Below are 17,100 nucleotides of genomic sequence, written 5' to 3' on the forward strand. Positions count from 1 at the left end.
GTTAATAAAAACTAGAAATTTTTGGATAGAATACCTAGGGAGAAAAACTCACACACAATCACTGTATTTACATAAAAGTATCCATATATTGAATAAATTTTATCTGTCTGTCTGTCTGTTTTCGGTACTTATATGGGCTTCTAAATCTCCTAAGATCACTATTGAACACAAAGAGTGTATTAAATACACGTAATAAAAAAAAGAATATATCTAACGTTGATCAGACCATGTCTAATGTATACTGTCCCAATATGGACAAACATTAAAAAACTACAGATATTACAAAACAATCACCGAGACTAATACTAAACCTGATACGTGACCCAACTACCGGACACTACTACTCAACAAAACTCTTACACGAACAAGCAGACATACCGACTATGATCAACCACATTAAGAAAATGACGAAAAACTTTTACCAAAAATGTAAAGAATATACCAATAATAACATTAAAACCCTCGGACAGTACACGCCTGACATCAAATGGTACGGCAAATATCCAATGCCAAACTACATTCTGGTCGAACAAATAAGAGTATCTAATAATTTAAAGTATGTAAATTAAATATATATTTAAAGATTGTGATTTTTTTTAAGAATGTTTGAACTTTCTTTTTTCGATCACAAAACCGTTAATTATTTTTAAATCAAATGTGTAATTTAAAGTGGATAATTGTAGTATTAAATTAGAGTAGAATACTTTAGTAGTAAACTCATAAATCAAGGTTATTGTATATTGTATTGTAATAAAACAAAAATAAACTAAAAAAAAACTGTTTTTGGGTATTAGAACTTGGTATAGCTTTATGAGATACTAACGAAACTTTTGAACGCTTTTGAAATGAGTGAAACATGTGGAGTTTTGACATGTTTTGAATTGAGCGAAAAAACTTTTTTTCCAAAACAAATTTTTCTCAAAAAGTTGTAAACCATGGCGGGTTACAGAAGGAAATTTTTTGTCCACATCCCTAATTCGTATGCATTTTTCAATAGCATATCCTTTAAAATATAGAATGCATGTGCCTGAGGTAACCGTCCATCGTTGCTTTCGGGTATTATAACTTCGGTCTTGCGTCATGAAGATTCTACCGAAACTTTTGATTTATTTCAATTTTCAACAATTTGATTCTACGCGCTTTTGACATGTGTGAAACATGTGGAGTTTTGACATGTTTTGAAATAATCTTGTTTCACCACTCATAAAAGGTAATCCATATTATTTTACATGGAATATAAGTTTTTTAATTTAATTGAATTCATAATATATATAATATATTGTAGATTTATTATATATAGAATATATAGACTTGTTTAAACTGCACCTTATTGCTGAAAGTTTACTACATATGCGACAGATGTCGCGTTCATAATTCATTCATGCATTTTCAATAGCACATTCTCCTAAATATAAAGAATACATGTGCCTTTGCAGTATTTCGAAGCGTGCGGTATGCATCAATGCCGAATGCATTTATGTTTGGTGCCATCTCGTTATGTTTAATAATAACTGGCAGAATGACTAGTATTTCATCATGTTCACAGTAAAATTTACCCATACGTTTCTTTAATCAAAATGTAACAATTATATATTAATTAATATTATTATTGTATCACTATTTGAAATAAATATTAAAACTTTGGTCACCAAATTTTTTTTCCAAAAAACTTTTTTTCCCAAAAATTTTTTTTCCCAATTTTTTTCCAAAAATTTTTGCAAAGTAATATTACTGAAAATTTTGTGTTAGAGGTTAACGGTTACAGAGCAACAATTTTTTTGACCAAAATTTTTTTTCCAGAAATTTTTTTGTCCAAAATTTTTTTGATCAAAATTTTTTTGACCAAAATTTTTTTGACTAAAATTTTTTTCCCAAAATTTTTTTTCCCAAAATTTTTTGGACCGTAATTTTTTTGACCAAAATTTTTTTTCCCAAAATATTTTGACCAAATTTTTTTCCAAAAATTTTTTTGACCAAATTTTTTTCCCAATATTTATTTTCCCACAATTTTTTTGACCAAAAGCTTTTGACCAAAATTTTTTTCCCAAAACTTTTTTGACCAAATTTTTTTTCCCAAAATTTTTTTGACCAAATTTTTTTTTCCAAAAATTTTTTGACCAAAAATTTTTTGACCAAAAATTTTTTTTCCAAATTTTTTTTATCCCAAATTTTGACCAAAAATTTTTTTCCGAAAATTTGTTGGACCAAAATTTTTTTGACGAAAAATTTTCAGACCAAAATTTTTTGAACAAAATTTTTTTGACAAAAATTTTTTTGTGTAAAAATTTTTTTGACCAAAAATTTTTTTCCAGAAATGTTTTTGACCAAAAATTTTTTTCCAAAAACTTTTTTTCCCATAATTTTTTGGACCAAAAATTTTTTTGACCAAAATTTTTTTGACCAAAATTTTTTTTTCCCAAAATTTTTTTGACCAAAATGTTTTTCCCTAAATTTTTTGGGACCAAGTTGGATTGGTGTGGCCTGTGTTGGCGTAAGTGGTAGAGTGATGGCTTCGTACCAAAAGGGTACCGAGTTCAAATCCTACCTCCAGTCATAAAACGGAATTCAGCAGTATGACTAATGTTGTGGTATTTATTTATTGTTGAATAACACTAAGTAGATATAACAAACTAACAGGTCATATGGCCAAAAAAAGTTAGTTTGGTGTGGCCTGTGTTGGCGTAAGTGGTAGAGTGATGGCTTCGTACCAAAAGGGTACCGAGTTCGAATCCTACCTCCAGTCATAAAACGGATTTCAGCAGTACGACTAACGTTGTGGTATTTATTTATTGTTGAATAACACAAAGTAGATACAACAAACTAACAGGTCATATGGCCAAAAAAAAGTTAAATTGTTACGGCCTGTGTTGGCGTAATTGGTAAAGTGATGGCTTCGTAGCAAAAGGGTACTGAGTTCGAATCACACCTCAAGGCGTAAAACGGAGTTCAGCAGTACGACTAACGTTGTGGTACTTGTTTATTGTTGAATAACACAAAGTAGATATAACAAACTAACAGGTCATATGGCCAAAAAAAGTTGGTTTGGTATGGCCTGTGTTGGCGTAAGTGGTAGAGTGATGGCTTCGTACCAAAAGGGTACCGAGTTCGAATCCTACCTCCAGTCATAAAACGGATTTCAGCAGTACGACTAACGTTGTGGTATTTATTATTGTTGAATAACACAAAGTAGATACAAACAACTAACAGGTCATATGGCAAAAAAAGTTAAACTGTTACGGCCTGTGTTGGCGTAATTGGTTAAAGTGATGGCTTCGTAGCAAAAAGGGTACCGAGTTCGAATCACACCTCAAGGCATAAAACGGAGTTCAGCAGTACGACTAACGTTGTGGTACTTGTTTATTGTTGAATAACACAAAGTAGATATAACAAACTAACAGGTCATATGGCCAAAAAAAGTTAAGTTGGTATGGCCTGTTGTGTTGGCGTAATTGGTAAAGTGATGGCTTTGTAGCAAAAGGGTACCGAGTTCGAATGATACCTCAAGGCATAAAACGGAATTCAGCAGTACGACTAACTTGTTTATTGTTGAATAACACAAAGTAGATATAACAACCTAACAGGTCATATGGCCAAAAAAAACTTCGGTTGGTATGGCCTGTGTTGGCGTAATTAATAGATTGATGGCTTCGTACCAAAAGGGTACCGAGTTCGAACCATACCTCAAGCCAAAAAGCAGAATGCGACTAACGTGTATATAATAAACTAACAAATCATGAGGCCGCAAAAAAATCAGAATCTATGTGGCCTGTGGTGGCGTAGTTGGTAGCATGATGGCCTTCGAAAACCCAATCCCTTAATAAATATCGAATCATCCCCGAACAGGGGATAGGGAGGGTTGCGAACCCGTGCCCCTGTGGTTCCACCCCCTAAAAAGAGAGAGGGGGGGACTATAGGCGAGTGACTCTGAATCGTGGCAGAAATGGGTGGAAGAAGGAAGAAAGAAAGTGAGGTTACATAGCAACGGTCGCTGAATCATGGCAGAAATGGGTGGAAGAAGGAAGAAAGGAAGTGAGGTTAAGGGTTACATAGCAACGGTCGCTAGGCAACAAAAATTGCATAAATAATACTGAAAATTTTGTGTTAGAGGTTAACGGTTACATAGCAACGGTTGCTAGGCAACGAAAATCACAAAATAATTTTATTGAAAATTTTGTGTTAGAGGTTAACGGTTACATAGCAACGGTTGCTAGGCAACGAAAATCACAAAATAATTTTATTGAAAATTTTGTGTTAGAGGTTAACGGTTACATAGCAACGGTCGCTAGGCAACAAAAATCGCAAAATAATCTTACTGAAAATTTTGTGTTAGAAGTTAACGGTTACATAGCAACGGTCGCTAGGCAACGAAAATCGCAAAATAATCTTACTGAAAATTTTGTGTTAGAAGTTAACGGTTACATAGCAACGGTCGCTAGGCAACTAAAATTGCATAAATAATACTGAAAATTTTGTGTTAGAGGTTAACGGTTACATAGCAACGGTTGCTAGGCAACGAAAATCACAAAATAATTTTATTGAAAATTTTGTGTTAGAGGTTAACGGTTACATAGCAACGGTCGCTAGGCAACGAAAATTGCATAAATAATACTGAAAATTTTGTGTTAGAGGTTAACGGTTACATAGCAACGGTTGCTAGGCAACGAAAATCACAAAATAATTTTATTGAAAATTTTGTGTTAGAGGTTAACGGTTACATAGCAACGGTCGCTAGGCAACGAAAATCACAAAATAATACTGAAAATTTTGTGTTAGAGGTTAACGGTTACATAGCAACGGTCGCTAGGCAACGAAAATCGCAAAATAATTTTATTGAAAATTTTGTGTTAGGTTAGGGTTACGGTTACATAGCAACGAGGTTAACGCTAGGCGACGTTTTATATTCTTTCGTATGGCTTCCTTCCCACATCCCAATTCTCCCAATTCTTCCACTCTCCCAATTCTCACCCCTTCCTCCACTCCCCTTCCATTTCCATCACACTCGAGGGTGCTCCGGGGACTCGCACATTGAATCTGAATATCCCATGTTCAACCCGGGTCGACCCAGAAGTGGTCGTCGCGTGAAACCCCCCCCCCCCCATTTTCAGTGATGGTGGGCGCAGGTTCGCGAACTCCACACATCCCCTCTTTTCTGTAAACCCGCTGCGGGGTTTATTAGGGGATGATAACGGGATTCTCGCGCGTATCTCTCCTCCCGATCGGATGTGATTCGGTGCATGCCTCGTTTTGTGTCTGAAGGTATGAATCGAACTTGGTACCCTTTTGGTACGAAGCCATCACTCTACCAATTACGCCAGCACAGGCCACATCGGCTCTGCTTTTTTTGGCCTCATGACTTGTTAGTTTGTTATATCTAAATATTAACTTCGTGTTATTCAACACTAAATGAATACCACAACGTTAGCCGTACTGTTGAATTCCGTTTTATGGCTGGAGGTATGGTTCGAACTCGGTACCCTTTTGATACGAAGCCATCACTCTACCAATTACGCCAGCACAGGCCACATAAACTCTACTTTTTTCGGCCTCATGACTTGTTAGTTTGTTATATCTAAATATTAACTTGGTGTTATTCAACAATAAATGAATACCACAACGTTAGCCGCACTGCTGAATTCCGTTTTATGGCTGGAGGCATGATTCGAACTCGGTACCCTTTTGGTACAAAGCCATCACTCTACCACTTACGCCGGCACAGGCCACATGGATTCTGTTTTTTTTTGGCCTCATGACTTGTTAGTTTGTTATATCTAAATATTAACTTTGTGTTATTCAACAATAAAAGAATGCCACAACGTTGGTCGTACTGCTGAATTCCGTTTTATGGCTGGAGGTATGGTTCGAACTCGGTACCCTTTTGATACAAAGCCATCACTCTACCAATTACGCCAGCACAGGCCACATTAACTCTACTTTTTTCGGCCTCATGACTTGTTAGTTTGTTATATCTAAATATTAACTTGGTGTTATTCAACAATAAATGAATACCACAACGTTAGCCGCACTGCTGAATTCCGTTTTATGGCTGGAGGCATGATTCGAACTCGGTACCCTTTTGGTACAAAGCCATCACTCTACCACTTACGCCGGCACAGGCCACATGGATTCTGTTTTTTTTTTTGGTCTCATGACTTGTTAGTTTGTTATATCTAAATATTAACTTTGTGTTATTCAACAATAAAAGAATGCCACAACGTTGGTCGTACTGCTGAATTCCGTTTTATGGCTGGAAGTATGGTTCGAACTCGGTACCCTTTTGATACGAAGCCATCACTCTACCAATTACGCCAGCACAGGCCACATAAACTCTACTTTTTTCGGCCTCATGACTTGTTAGTTTGTTATATCTAAATATTAACTTGGTGTTATTCAACAATAAATGAATACCATAACGTTAGCCGCACTGCTGAATTCCGTTTTATGGCTGGAGGCATGATTCGAACTCGGTACCCTTTTGGTACAAAGCCATCACTCTACCACTTACGCCGGCACAGGCCACATAGATTCTGTTTTTTTTTTGGCCTCATGACTTGTTAGTTTGTTATATCTAAATATTAACTTTGTGTTATTCAACAATAAATGAATACCACAATGTTAGTCGTACTGCTGAATTCCGTTTTATGGCTGGGGGCAGTGGCGTAACTATAGGGTGGCAAAATGCCACGGGCCCCCGACTTAAGGGGGCCCCCGTCCCAGGAAACCGCGGACTCAGAAATGCATTTTTACATTGTACATGAATTTTATTTCACTTGAAACTTATATTTTAAATTTTTTAAGTTCAAAGTCGGAGTTAATTATTCAACCAGGCTTGCATCGAACTTACATTCGGCCGAATATTTAGTTAGTTAAAACCAAAGAAGTCGCCGCCACGTAAAGAAATCTTTTCTCAATATCAGTAGCGCGCCTTCGCGGGGCCTTGTATCAAATTTTGTATGGGGGCCCCCTTAAGAAGTAATTAGAAAAATTAGAAGAAAATTTATTTTTAATTCTAATTATTTTTCTAATTTTCAATAATTTTCTGAATTTTTCATAAATGATTTCAGATAAATATATTTTCACCTTATTTTTTTTCGAAAAACTGAATTATTAAGTGATCTTTAGATTTTCTAAAGTTTCTGTCTCTAGGAACAATAGCGACAGGTCTGGTAGACATTTCTGTCTTAAAGTTTTTACGAATTTTTTTTTAGTTTTAATTTTGAATATCATCGTATTCGTGAAGTACATACAAAATTTTAAAACCTTTTTCAAATATTTTGCAGCAGAAATAAATTCTCTTAAAGCATTAGCTTACAAGTTGAAGTTCAATACCGCTCGATAACAACGTCCAAGTTATTTTATTTTTTATAAATCATTGTTTTGCTTTAGATTTTTCATCAATTTCTGCTTACGCTCGTTGTCCCCCCCTGGCTCTGGCGACCGTTGCTAGTCAGTATTATTTTGCGATTTTGCTTTAGATTTTTCATCAATTTCTGCTTACGCTCGTTGGGCCCCCCTGTCCCGGGGGCCCCGTAATTTTGATACGGCTGATACGGCGTATCAGCTCCTGCTCAATATTCAAAGAATACATTATTGTTATAGTTAAATGTCATTTAATATTAATCATTTAACGGCTACGTGCATGAGTTGTATGCAGTGCTGGATTTACAGTAGGGGCAGTCGGGGCTACTGCCCAGGGCGGCAAATTTTCGGGGGCGGCAAAATTTGGATAGTGAGAAGAAAATTCTATACCATATAATTAACTCATTTTTTTTAAAAAAACGTTTTTAATTTCAAGAAATATAATTAACAAAACATTATGCAAATGCAATGCAAAATTTGGCAATTTGGCTAATATAGAGATTCGTAAGCTTAAGAAAAATATGTTCTTCAGATCTCGAGCTCTCTTAAGATAACGAATTTGTGCACTTCCAAGCTCATAGCGCCGAAAAAAATTAATTCTGTGTCGTACGGCAAGTTACTGAAACCATTTATACTTGTTTATCTATGACTGAAACTTTCCGTACTGAAAATTACATTTTATAAAAAGCTTTAATTTTTTTTTGAAAAATGATAAAAACTGAATTTAAATTGTTTTTTTAATATTTCGTATTTTTATGAAAATTATTAAGTTGCATCCATTAAACTTTTTAAAATTAAATTTTATTTGAATAATTCGATTTCTATCGATTGCGAGACGTGCTGATTAGTTATTGGCCAAGACAGGTCCAACTGTTTCAGAAATACCGGCCAGAATGCCAAAAATAATAATTAAATTTGCATTTAAATAATCGGGACGCTGATATTTTTATGGTATCGAACCAATATTTTATGACAAAATATTGCAAAATCTATAATATTATCATATTATTATGGAATATAATATTATGTCCAATTATAATATTCCTATTACTAATAGTAACATATGTTACAAGTACTAAAAATTAGGTTAGTTCTATATTAGTAAAATAACAATTCAAAATAAATAAAAGTGAGGGAAAAAAATACAATTGGACATAATATTATAATCCATAATAATATGATAATATTATTATCCAAACCATACACTTGTTCAAAACGTAATATAGTTTTGAAAAAAAAATTTATTAAAGAATAATTTTACCGGAAAAAAATTGGAAATTTTCAGATTGAAAAACAAAGATTATTTTAAAAGTTTTATTATATTGAATATTTGGACATTTAACATCAGCGTATTTTACATTTTTAATTACACATTTATATATTAATTAAATATAATTATTAAAATAATTAAATTGATAATTATTATACTTATAGCTAAAATGCAACTATTTTCCACACCACCCAGGAGGTATAGTTGCCAGGCGCGTTTTTTTTAATGTGGTGTCGCCGTACAAATTGAGTACAGCCCTAGTCCACTTACAAAATAACTTAAATTAATTAACTAAGCTAATTTACTAAGCCTAACTTAAATGATACGAATTTAACATGAAAAATACCCCACGAGATGATTAAATGTATATGAAGATCTTCTTTATAAAAAAACCGTAGACGATGCAAGAACCTGTTAGAAATTAAAGGTAAAATTGTAATGTACTATGGCAATTTTGTAATTAAGAGAAGAAAAAAAAAGAAAAAAAAAAAGGAAAAAAAAGAAAAAAAAGTATTTACATGATGTACCCCCCTAAGATCCACCATGTAAATACTTTAACTTCATAGGTTCCCAGCACTATGAAGCTTATAGAGGAGTGCACTTATAAAGTTCATAAATTTGTGTATTAAGTTTTGTTATATGAATTAATATTAAATAATTGTGAAAAAACGCAAAATCTATGCGAACTGGAAGGTCCTTGCCGTCTTTCCCACTCATTTTTTAAATAAAAAATAGTAAACTACCAGCCTAATGTATTCTAGCCTAATTTTAACTTAACAATATATCCATGTGTACGTCCTCCAATTTTGTAGGCAATTTTCTGATTGGTTCTAATCTTGAATGTATCTTCATCTCGCATGGATCTTGATCTTGATGTTTCACTGTATGTATCTTGATCTTGAACTATATCTTGATCTTGAATCGTAAATATCAATTTGCACTGTATATATTATGATATCACTGTACACAACACTTGCACTGTATATAACACGATATTGCACGAGATATATCTTATTTATAATATGTATATAAATCAGTCCACGAATCAAATATAAAGAATGAATAACGTAAATGGGGCCCCGATGAAATAATATAGAAAATGATCGCAAAAAAACTAATATCTTCTGATCTATCTTAGCAAGTAAGAGATATCTTAATATAACAAAATAATATAGAAAATGATCGCAAAAAAACTAATATCTTATGATCTATCTTAGCCAATAATTTACTTATCATAATATAACGTTCTCCTGGTCGTGTGCGCTCCTGGTGGTAAAGTAGTCCATTCTACTTTGTTAGTAAAGTGATCCATCGTAGTAAATAACAAACTTATCTGAATAAAACAAACGTTCTTCTGGTCGTGTGCGCTCCTGGTTGCAAAGTGGTCCATCCTACTCTTGTACACTGGTAATCACTAACGTTCTGGTAAACATTCTTCCGTTTTAGTAATGGTGTTTTTAGGATCTATTCCTCTGGTAACTTCTGTGTTCAACCTAAAATTACAATTTTATTTAATTCTATCAAGATTAAAAAGATTTGTACAAATAGCTCAGAGTTTCGTACCATCTCACGAACATTGCCAAGTTCAACTGCTTATAAATTCAGCATTCCTCCACCAGGAGACTCATTGTGCGACCAGTAAAAGTAAAGTTAATTCATGAAATTGTGTTCATTACATTACGGCACGAAAAGTAATAAAATTAACTTTTTAAAAAAATATAACTGAATGTTATAAATCTATAAAAAAGTTACTTCTTTCCATGGGCCACTTAGCAAAACAATAAAAAATTAAATTTAATAATATTATAAAAATAATAGCACAAATAATATAAATTATTAAATTAAGTGCATGGGGTTGCGGTGCTTCTGGGAAAAACAACGCAGGGGTCCATACACTCAGAGATATAAAACAAAAATTAATCAATTATTAAATTAAATTTAAATGTGAAACCCGACTACTTGGACCTGCCGTGGGGGGTAGGCGGCAGGAACGTAGCTTCAAACGCGCAATTTTCATCATAATACGTTCGGTGGTTTTTCGAAAATTAAAAAAAAAAGTGTGAACCATGTACTCGAAATAACGCAAAATGGTAAATGAAAAATTACTTTTAACACTATATCAAATAAACTAAGTTACAATTAATAACAAAAAAGTTTAATGCACAATAAGCCTCCGAAGTTATTATTCACTGTTGGCACTGTATAAAATCTGAAAAAAAACGAAATACATTAAAAATTAATTAAACAACTACATTAAATAATTTTAACAAGTCAATTGCAAATAATTCCAGCATTAGTTTAAATATAAATTTTAATGCTGTAATAGATTTCTAATTATAAACTTTTTCTCATTATTATTGAGTTTGTAGTCAAATATATTAGCCATTTTCAATTAAAATTATCATTTTGTACAATTATTATGCAATATTCGTATTCATAGTTTAATGTTATAAGACTTAATAAAATTTATACATATACTGCATATGGTGCATATGTTCTTATTTCTATTTGTCATTTAATAATTCAATATTTAAATCAAAATGTATATTCAAATAAATTATATAAAATTGAATTTTATGTCATAAAATCATACCTAAATTCTACAGTTGGAATTATTTATATTTATATAATATAAAATAAATACAATACACATTAGATACATATGTACATACATATATTTATATATGTATGTACTTGCGCTTTAATTTGATTTATTTTTATTAAATTATGATTTAAAAAAATTTGAAAACCGTTTTTATTTATATTATTGGATTTACATTATTTTCTATATTTTAATATAATTTTGGCCGAAGAGTTATTTCAAAACCATTACAGCAACTCTTTGGCAAAAATTATTTTGAAATATAAAAAATAACATAAATCGATTTATATAAATAATGAACAGTTTCCATTTTTTTTATTTATAATTCACTAAATAAAATTAAATAAATCAAAGCACAAGCAAACACCATTCATAAATCATATATTCAAGAAACTGAATATTTGACTTTTTTTTAGAAATTACTTGAAAAAAGTTTTAGAATAATATTAATTATTATAAATGACTTACCATTCACTGTATTATCACCACGAGGTCCCAACACAAAATGACTTAACATGGTTTTTGTGCCAGCTTTTATGGGGGCAAAAAGGCGCCAAAACAATATAAATCGTTACCCGTTATACTCGTTTTCAATTCAAATTCAAATCTTATACTTTTGTCATAGATTGTTATCAATGATAAAATCATTTATCTTTGGTTGTTATCTTATCAATAAATAGTTTTGGGTATTATAGGCAATTGATAGCGCTAGTGTTGGCAAAATCACAGATACCCTTTCATTGTTTATTTAAATTTGGATTTTTAAAGAAAATAAACAAATAAATTCAGTCTTAAAAGATTTTGAATATCTTTTGGAAAGATTATAGCGATTATATGGATACATATACGATATACCTAATTTTAATTAAGTCAGAATTTAGTACATTAATATAAAGTGAACCTCTGGGTTTTTCTTCTGAAATTCTATGTTATTTGTCAAATTAATTACTCAATGTCTTCCTATGTAGACAGATTATAATTTATAAGAAAACAAAAAAAATAAAAAAATGGCAACATGAAAAATTTGTGTACTTGGCATGAAATTATCTATACTAAAGATGAAATTAAATTTTAAAATCAGAATATATTTTCAATTTATTCAAGTGTTCTATTATACATGTATATATACCTGTATTTACAGTAGGGACAGGCGGCGCTACTGCCCAGGGTGACAAATTTTCGGGGTCGGCAAAATTTGGATAGTGAGAAGAAAATTCTATACCATATAATTAACTCATTTTTTTAATAACATTTTTAATTTCAAGAAATATAATTAACAAAACATTATGCAAATGCAATGCAAAATTTGGCAATTTGGCTAATATAAAGATTCGTGGGTGAGTTGAAAGTTTAAGAAAAACATGTTCTTCAGATTCCGAGCCCTCTTAAGATGACAAATTTGTGCACTTCCAACTTCGATTTCTATTGATAGCAAGACGTCCAAGCTCATAGCGCCGAAAAAAATTAAATTAGTGACGCATGGCATTGTGCCTTACGGCAAGTTATTGAAACTTTCCATACTGAAAATTACATTTTATAAAAAGCTTTAAAATTTTTGAAAAATGATAAAAATTGAATTTAAAAAAAACTTTTTTTTTACATTTCAAAATTTTTTGAAAATTTTTAAGTTTCATTCATTAAACTTATTAAAATTAAATTTTATTTGAATAATTCGACTTCTATTGATAGCGAGACGTGCTGATCAGTTATTGGCCAAGACAGGTCCAACTGTTTCGGAAATACGGGCCAAAATGCCAAAAATAATAATTCATTTTTTGAGAAACGGAACGTCCAATATCATTAAAAGAAATTTACATATATAGACAAAATGGAGAACTGATTAAATTTGTGGGAGGCAGGTCTAGCGGTTTCGGTGATCCAATAAAAAAATTTTAAAGAGAAAGATTTGGCGGTCAAAAATGATCATTAGCCATATGCACATAAAATTATCAGATATTTTAATAATATAAATTATTATTTATCATCAAATTATTCTGCGAGGCAGCGCTTACGCGCTTCTTTATTTTGTCTGTACGCAGCTAAAGCAGGCCGATCTCTTTAATTTTTTTTTTAATTTTAATTTTGGTCCGGAAAGTTTCAGCAATTTATCTTAAGGCACGATGCCAAGCACCACTATTTACACTATGTAATGCGTAATAAATTTTCTGCAATCTAATAGTTATTTAAATTTAAAAAAAATGATTTATACAAACTATTTTAAGTAAAAATTTAGGGATGGGGCGGCATTTTTGTGAGTGCCCAAGGGCGCCAAATTTCTAAATCCCTAAATTCCCTGCTTACACTTTCAAAATTAAAATGGCTTATTGGTCGAAAATCAAAATTAGATAATAAGCTACTAATTTATAAGGCCATAATGAAACCTGTATAGGCCTATGGGATCCAACTGTGGGGATGTTATAGTAAATCAAATGTGGGACTTGTTCAAAGATTACAATCTAAAACACTACGGACGATTACTGACGCCCCGTGGTTTGTTAGCAACAAAGACCTCAACATTCCTTTTGTAGTCGATGTCATCAAAAATAGTAGTACTAGACATCATGCTAAAATTTTCGATCGTCCTAATGCAACTTTGGCTCATCTGCTGATAATACACCTATAAGAAGACTACACAAGAAACAGCCTATAGACTTTTTAACGATTCAAATCGGTTGATCCGCGCACCCGAAAACGTGGCCGAAAAATTATATTCATACATACATATACACACACACATCCATTTTTTCTAAGGTGTGGCAAATTGTTCAGAAACATTCAAAACGTGAAGATAAGCAAAAATGTTCAAATTCGATTTTTTTGACGATTGCATTGACTTACCCAACAAGAAGTTAATGATCTAATAAAAAATCAATATAATATTTATAGTATATTCTTATTAATAAAAAATTACAATACATTAATTTCATGTTAGTTGCTAAAGAACGAATCATTGCAGGACTTATTATTTTGACTGACTATAAAGATAATTTATAACCGCTGAAAAAAATGATGATGAATGAAAAAATCATTAAATGAAAAATTGAATAAATGAAAAGCAATTGATTCCTAAGCCGTAGAGTAAATATAAGAATAAGATTATCTTACCGAATTAAATTTTAGCACATGTTATGCATTCGACAGGTAACGCATAATCCAAACTACAAAATAATACAAATTTAATACATAGATGCTTTTACATTTGTTGCCCTTTATTTATTGTCCAATAATGGTATTTTTCTCTTATAAATAAGCTTCAATAAAGTAGTTTGTCGACATCTTAATTAGCTCTTGTATTTTTTGGTTAATATAGACCAAACTTCTGGATAATGAGCCTGCAAAAATCTAATCAATTTTTGAGCATTGGCGGCTTGCTGAGGGTTGCAACTTCGGCAATTTCGTGTTAAAACTTCTGGTAATGCAGCTAAAACATAAAAAAGAAACAAGACTAAAAATAACACATTTGTAATAGAAAAATAAGTTAATGATAGTGCGAATTTTCTTGGTACAACTCTATATTTAAGTCAAAATAAAAAACGAAAATTAAAAATTCATTAAATAGATATATATTTTCATCAAACGCAACTAAAAGTCATAAAATTGATGCTTTTTGCGTTTGATTGAGGGATTTTTCTTGCAGAAACTAATTTATGGAAAAGAATTGTAAAATAATAAATAGCATACAAATAAAAAAATTATCTTGTGCATGTATTGGAGACATACCCCAATATAATACACATCACAATCAGTGCACTGAAATCAGTAAACTGAAATAACAGTTTTAAAATCCAAAACTCCTGCAAATATAAAATTAACGATTTGGTATGAATCGTAATGTGTGTTATATTGAGGAAAAAGTTTTATAACCTTTATTTGAAACTAAAAAATATTTTTTTTAAAAACAAGAATTTTTGCTATTCGAAATTATTTTTGCAAGAAAACTCGAGTGTCGTATATTTCTAATTAGACGAATTGGCTGCTATACATATATCAAATATGTCAAACGTTTCAAAACGTCGAGAAAAAAAATATGAGATCGGATTTTCTGGCAAAAAATATACTCCTGCTTCGGACAGCTAATGATAAAGATACTGAATTACCTTTCAATTGATTTCCAAGTTGATCACATGGGCCTTTATCTAATACACACATTATTTGTTTTCCAACGATCTGTTGATTTCCGAGCAATCGCGTAATTTCACTACTGCCCTGAGCTGACACTAATGTCCCGCATATTAAACAACCGATAATAAATACCAAGTTTAAATTCATTGTAATGAACTTTGTTATATATTAATATTTGGTTTGCCAATTTATTATAAGGGAAAGTATGCAAGATGCTGTCGATGACGCTTAGAAAGATGAACTGGAGATGCCCTTTCTACATACGACTCCACAATCTATAGTGGGAGAGCTGAATGCTATCAATTTTTCAGATGATGAAAGGTGTATAAATGAAAACAGAAAAGCTCTTTAATATGCATCCATCAAGCTATTGGAAAACTCCTAAACAATGATTCTAAATAGACTGCCACGTGTTCCGAGCCCTGGTATATATCTTACTTAGTGAAAAAAAAAAACAAGAAAAGTTAAATACCACACATTGATACTTGAATAACAGTCATATTTGTAGAGCAGAACTATAAACGAAGGAGTGTATAAAAAATATATATGTTTTTTACAAAATTTTCTACAATTAATTATAAATAAAAGGGTCTGGCCAATCTTCAGCACGATTCCAACGGATATCCTTCCAACGGCTTTTAAAGTTCCAAAATCGGTTAAGGACTTTTGTCGAAAACTTAGTTTTAATTTTCTGCAGTAAACTGCTGTATATTTGAAATAAAGTATTAAAAATTCACATATAATTTTTACAATTTAATGTCAAACTATTCAAAATTGATTGAAATGCCGAGAAAGCATATAATTTTCAAAGTGAATTTTCTGTGGTAAATATAAAATTCATCTTCGTAAAGTAATTAAAATTATTCAAAACTAAAATATTGTTTTATATTTTCAAACAAATTTCTATTTTATTTAATTTGTTAAAAATTATATATTTTGATTTATTGATCGTAATTTAGAATGACTTTGTACGTGATTAATTGGTCTCATTTTTGCTGTGTATAATCAACAAAATTAAGTCAAACTTAATTACTTAATGAACAGAAGAAGAAACAAACATATATTTATTAAGCATGCTATTTCAAAAATTGATTTTGAAATACATTTAAATTGATTTTAAAATATAAAAAATGTATTTTGTATTTTACGCCTATTATGATTACAAATCAATTTGAAAGGTTTTAGTTAATGATTTGTAAATGTTGCAAATTTTCGACTGCAAACTCTGTCTAATTTGTTGTCTCCTAAAGGAAGCCAACACATTGCGCAAGCGCATAGTCTGTTTATTGAACTATGAATGAGTATACACCGAAATGAAAAGCTAACGATTTTACCATTGAGTTTATATATATATATATATATATATATATATATATATATGTATATATATATCCAAAACGGCTTGACCGATCTTTATGCTTTACTATTTACTTTAGAATAACTAAGAATAGGACAAAATCTAATTTTCATACCACTGAGTAGAAAGGGAGGCCGCCTTTTTTCAAATTTTTTATCCAATTTTTTTATATTATATTTTTATAATTCGTAACTAAATAATAAACATGCAGCCCTCTTACCACAAACTCAATCAATTTTGTTTATTAACTTCCCTTAGGGTAAGTTATTGTAATGGGCCGAAAATCGGAATTGAAAATTTTTACATTTCTCGACGTTTTGAAGGTTTCAGAACATTTTGGCATACCTCAGAAAAAATGAATGTGTGTGTGTGTGTGTGTGTGTATGTATGTAT

The 17,100-nt window shown here is 31.3% G+C and overlaps 1 protein-coding gene across 1 annotated transcript; it reads right to left on the bottom strand.

The window, feature by feature from the left end:
* Window positions 1–14,438: 14,438 nt before the first annotated feature.
* LOC113363765 lies at window positions 14,439–15,534 on the bottom strand. The gene is made up of 2 exons (XM_026606250.1): window positions 15,326–15,534; window positions 14,439–14,649 (listed from the first exon to the last, which is right to left on the bottom strand). The coding sequence occupies exons 1-2, from the start codon at window positions 15,495–15,497 to the stop codon at window positions 14,510–14,512; spliced, it is 312 nt and encodes a 103-aa protein (XP_026462035.1). The 5' UTR covers window positions 15,498–15,534; the 3' UTR covers window positions 14,439–14,509.
* Window positions 15,535–17,100: the final 1,566 nt, after the last annotated feature.

This window comes from Ctenocephalides felis, unplaced genomic scaffold (assembly GCF_003426905.1).
Source record: "Ctenocephalides felis isolate EL2017-DRISC unplaced genomic scaffold, ASM342690v1 CF-g0.4_SCAFFOLD_00845, whole genome shotgun sequence".
Lineage (NCBI taxonomy): Eukaryota > Metazoa > Arthropoda > Insecta > Siphonaptera > Pulicidae > Ctenocephalides > Ctenocephalides felis.

Bases quoted from the DNA above. Each gene is read 5' to 3' on its own strand.
- LOC113363765 (XM_026606250.1), bottom strand. From the start codon at position 15,497: ATGAATTTAAACTTGGTATTTATTATCGGTTGTTTAATATGCGGGACA. The intron at 14,650-15,325 runs GTAATTCAGTAT...TTTATGTTTTAG, and splicing joins ACTTGGAAATCAATTGAAAG to CTGCATTACCAGAAGTTTTA.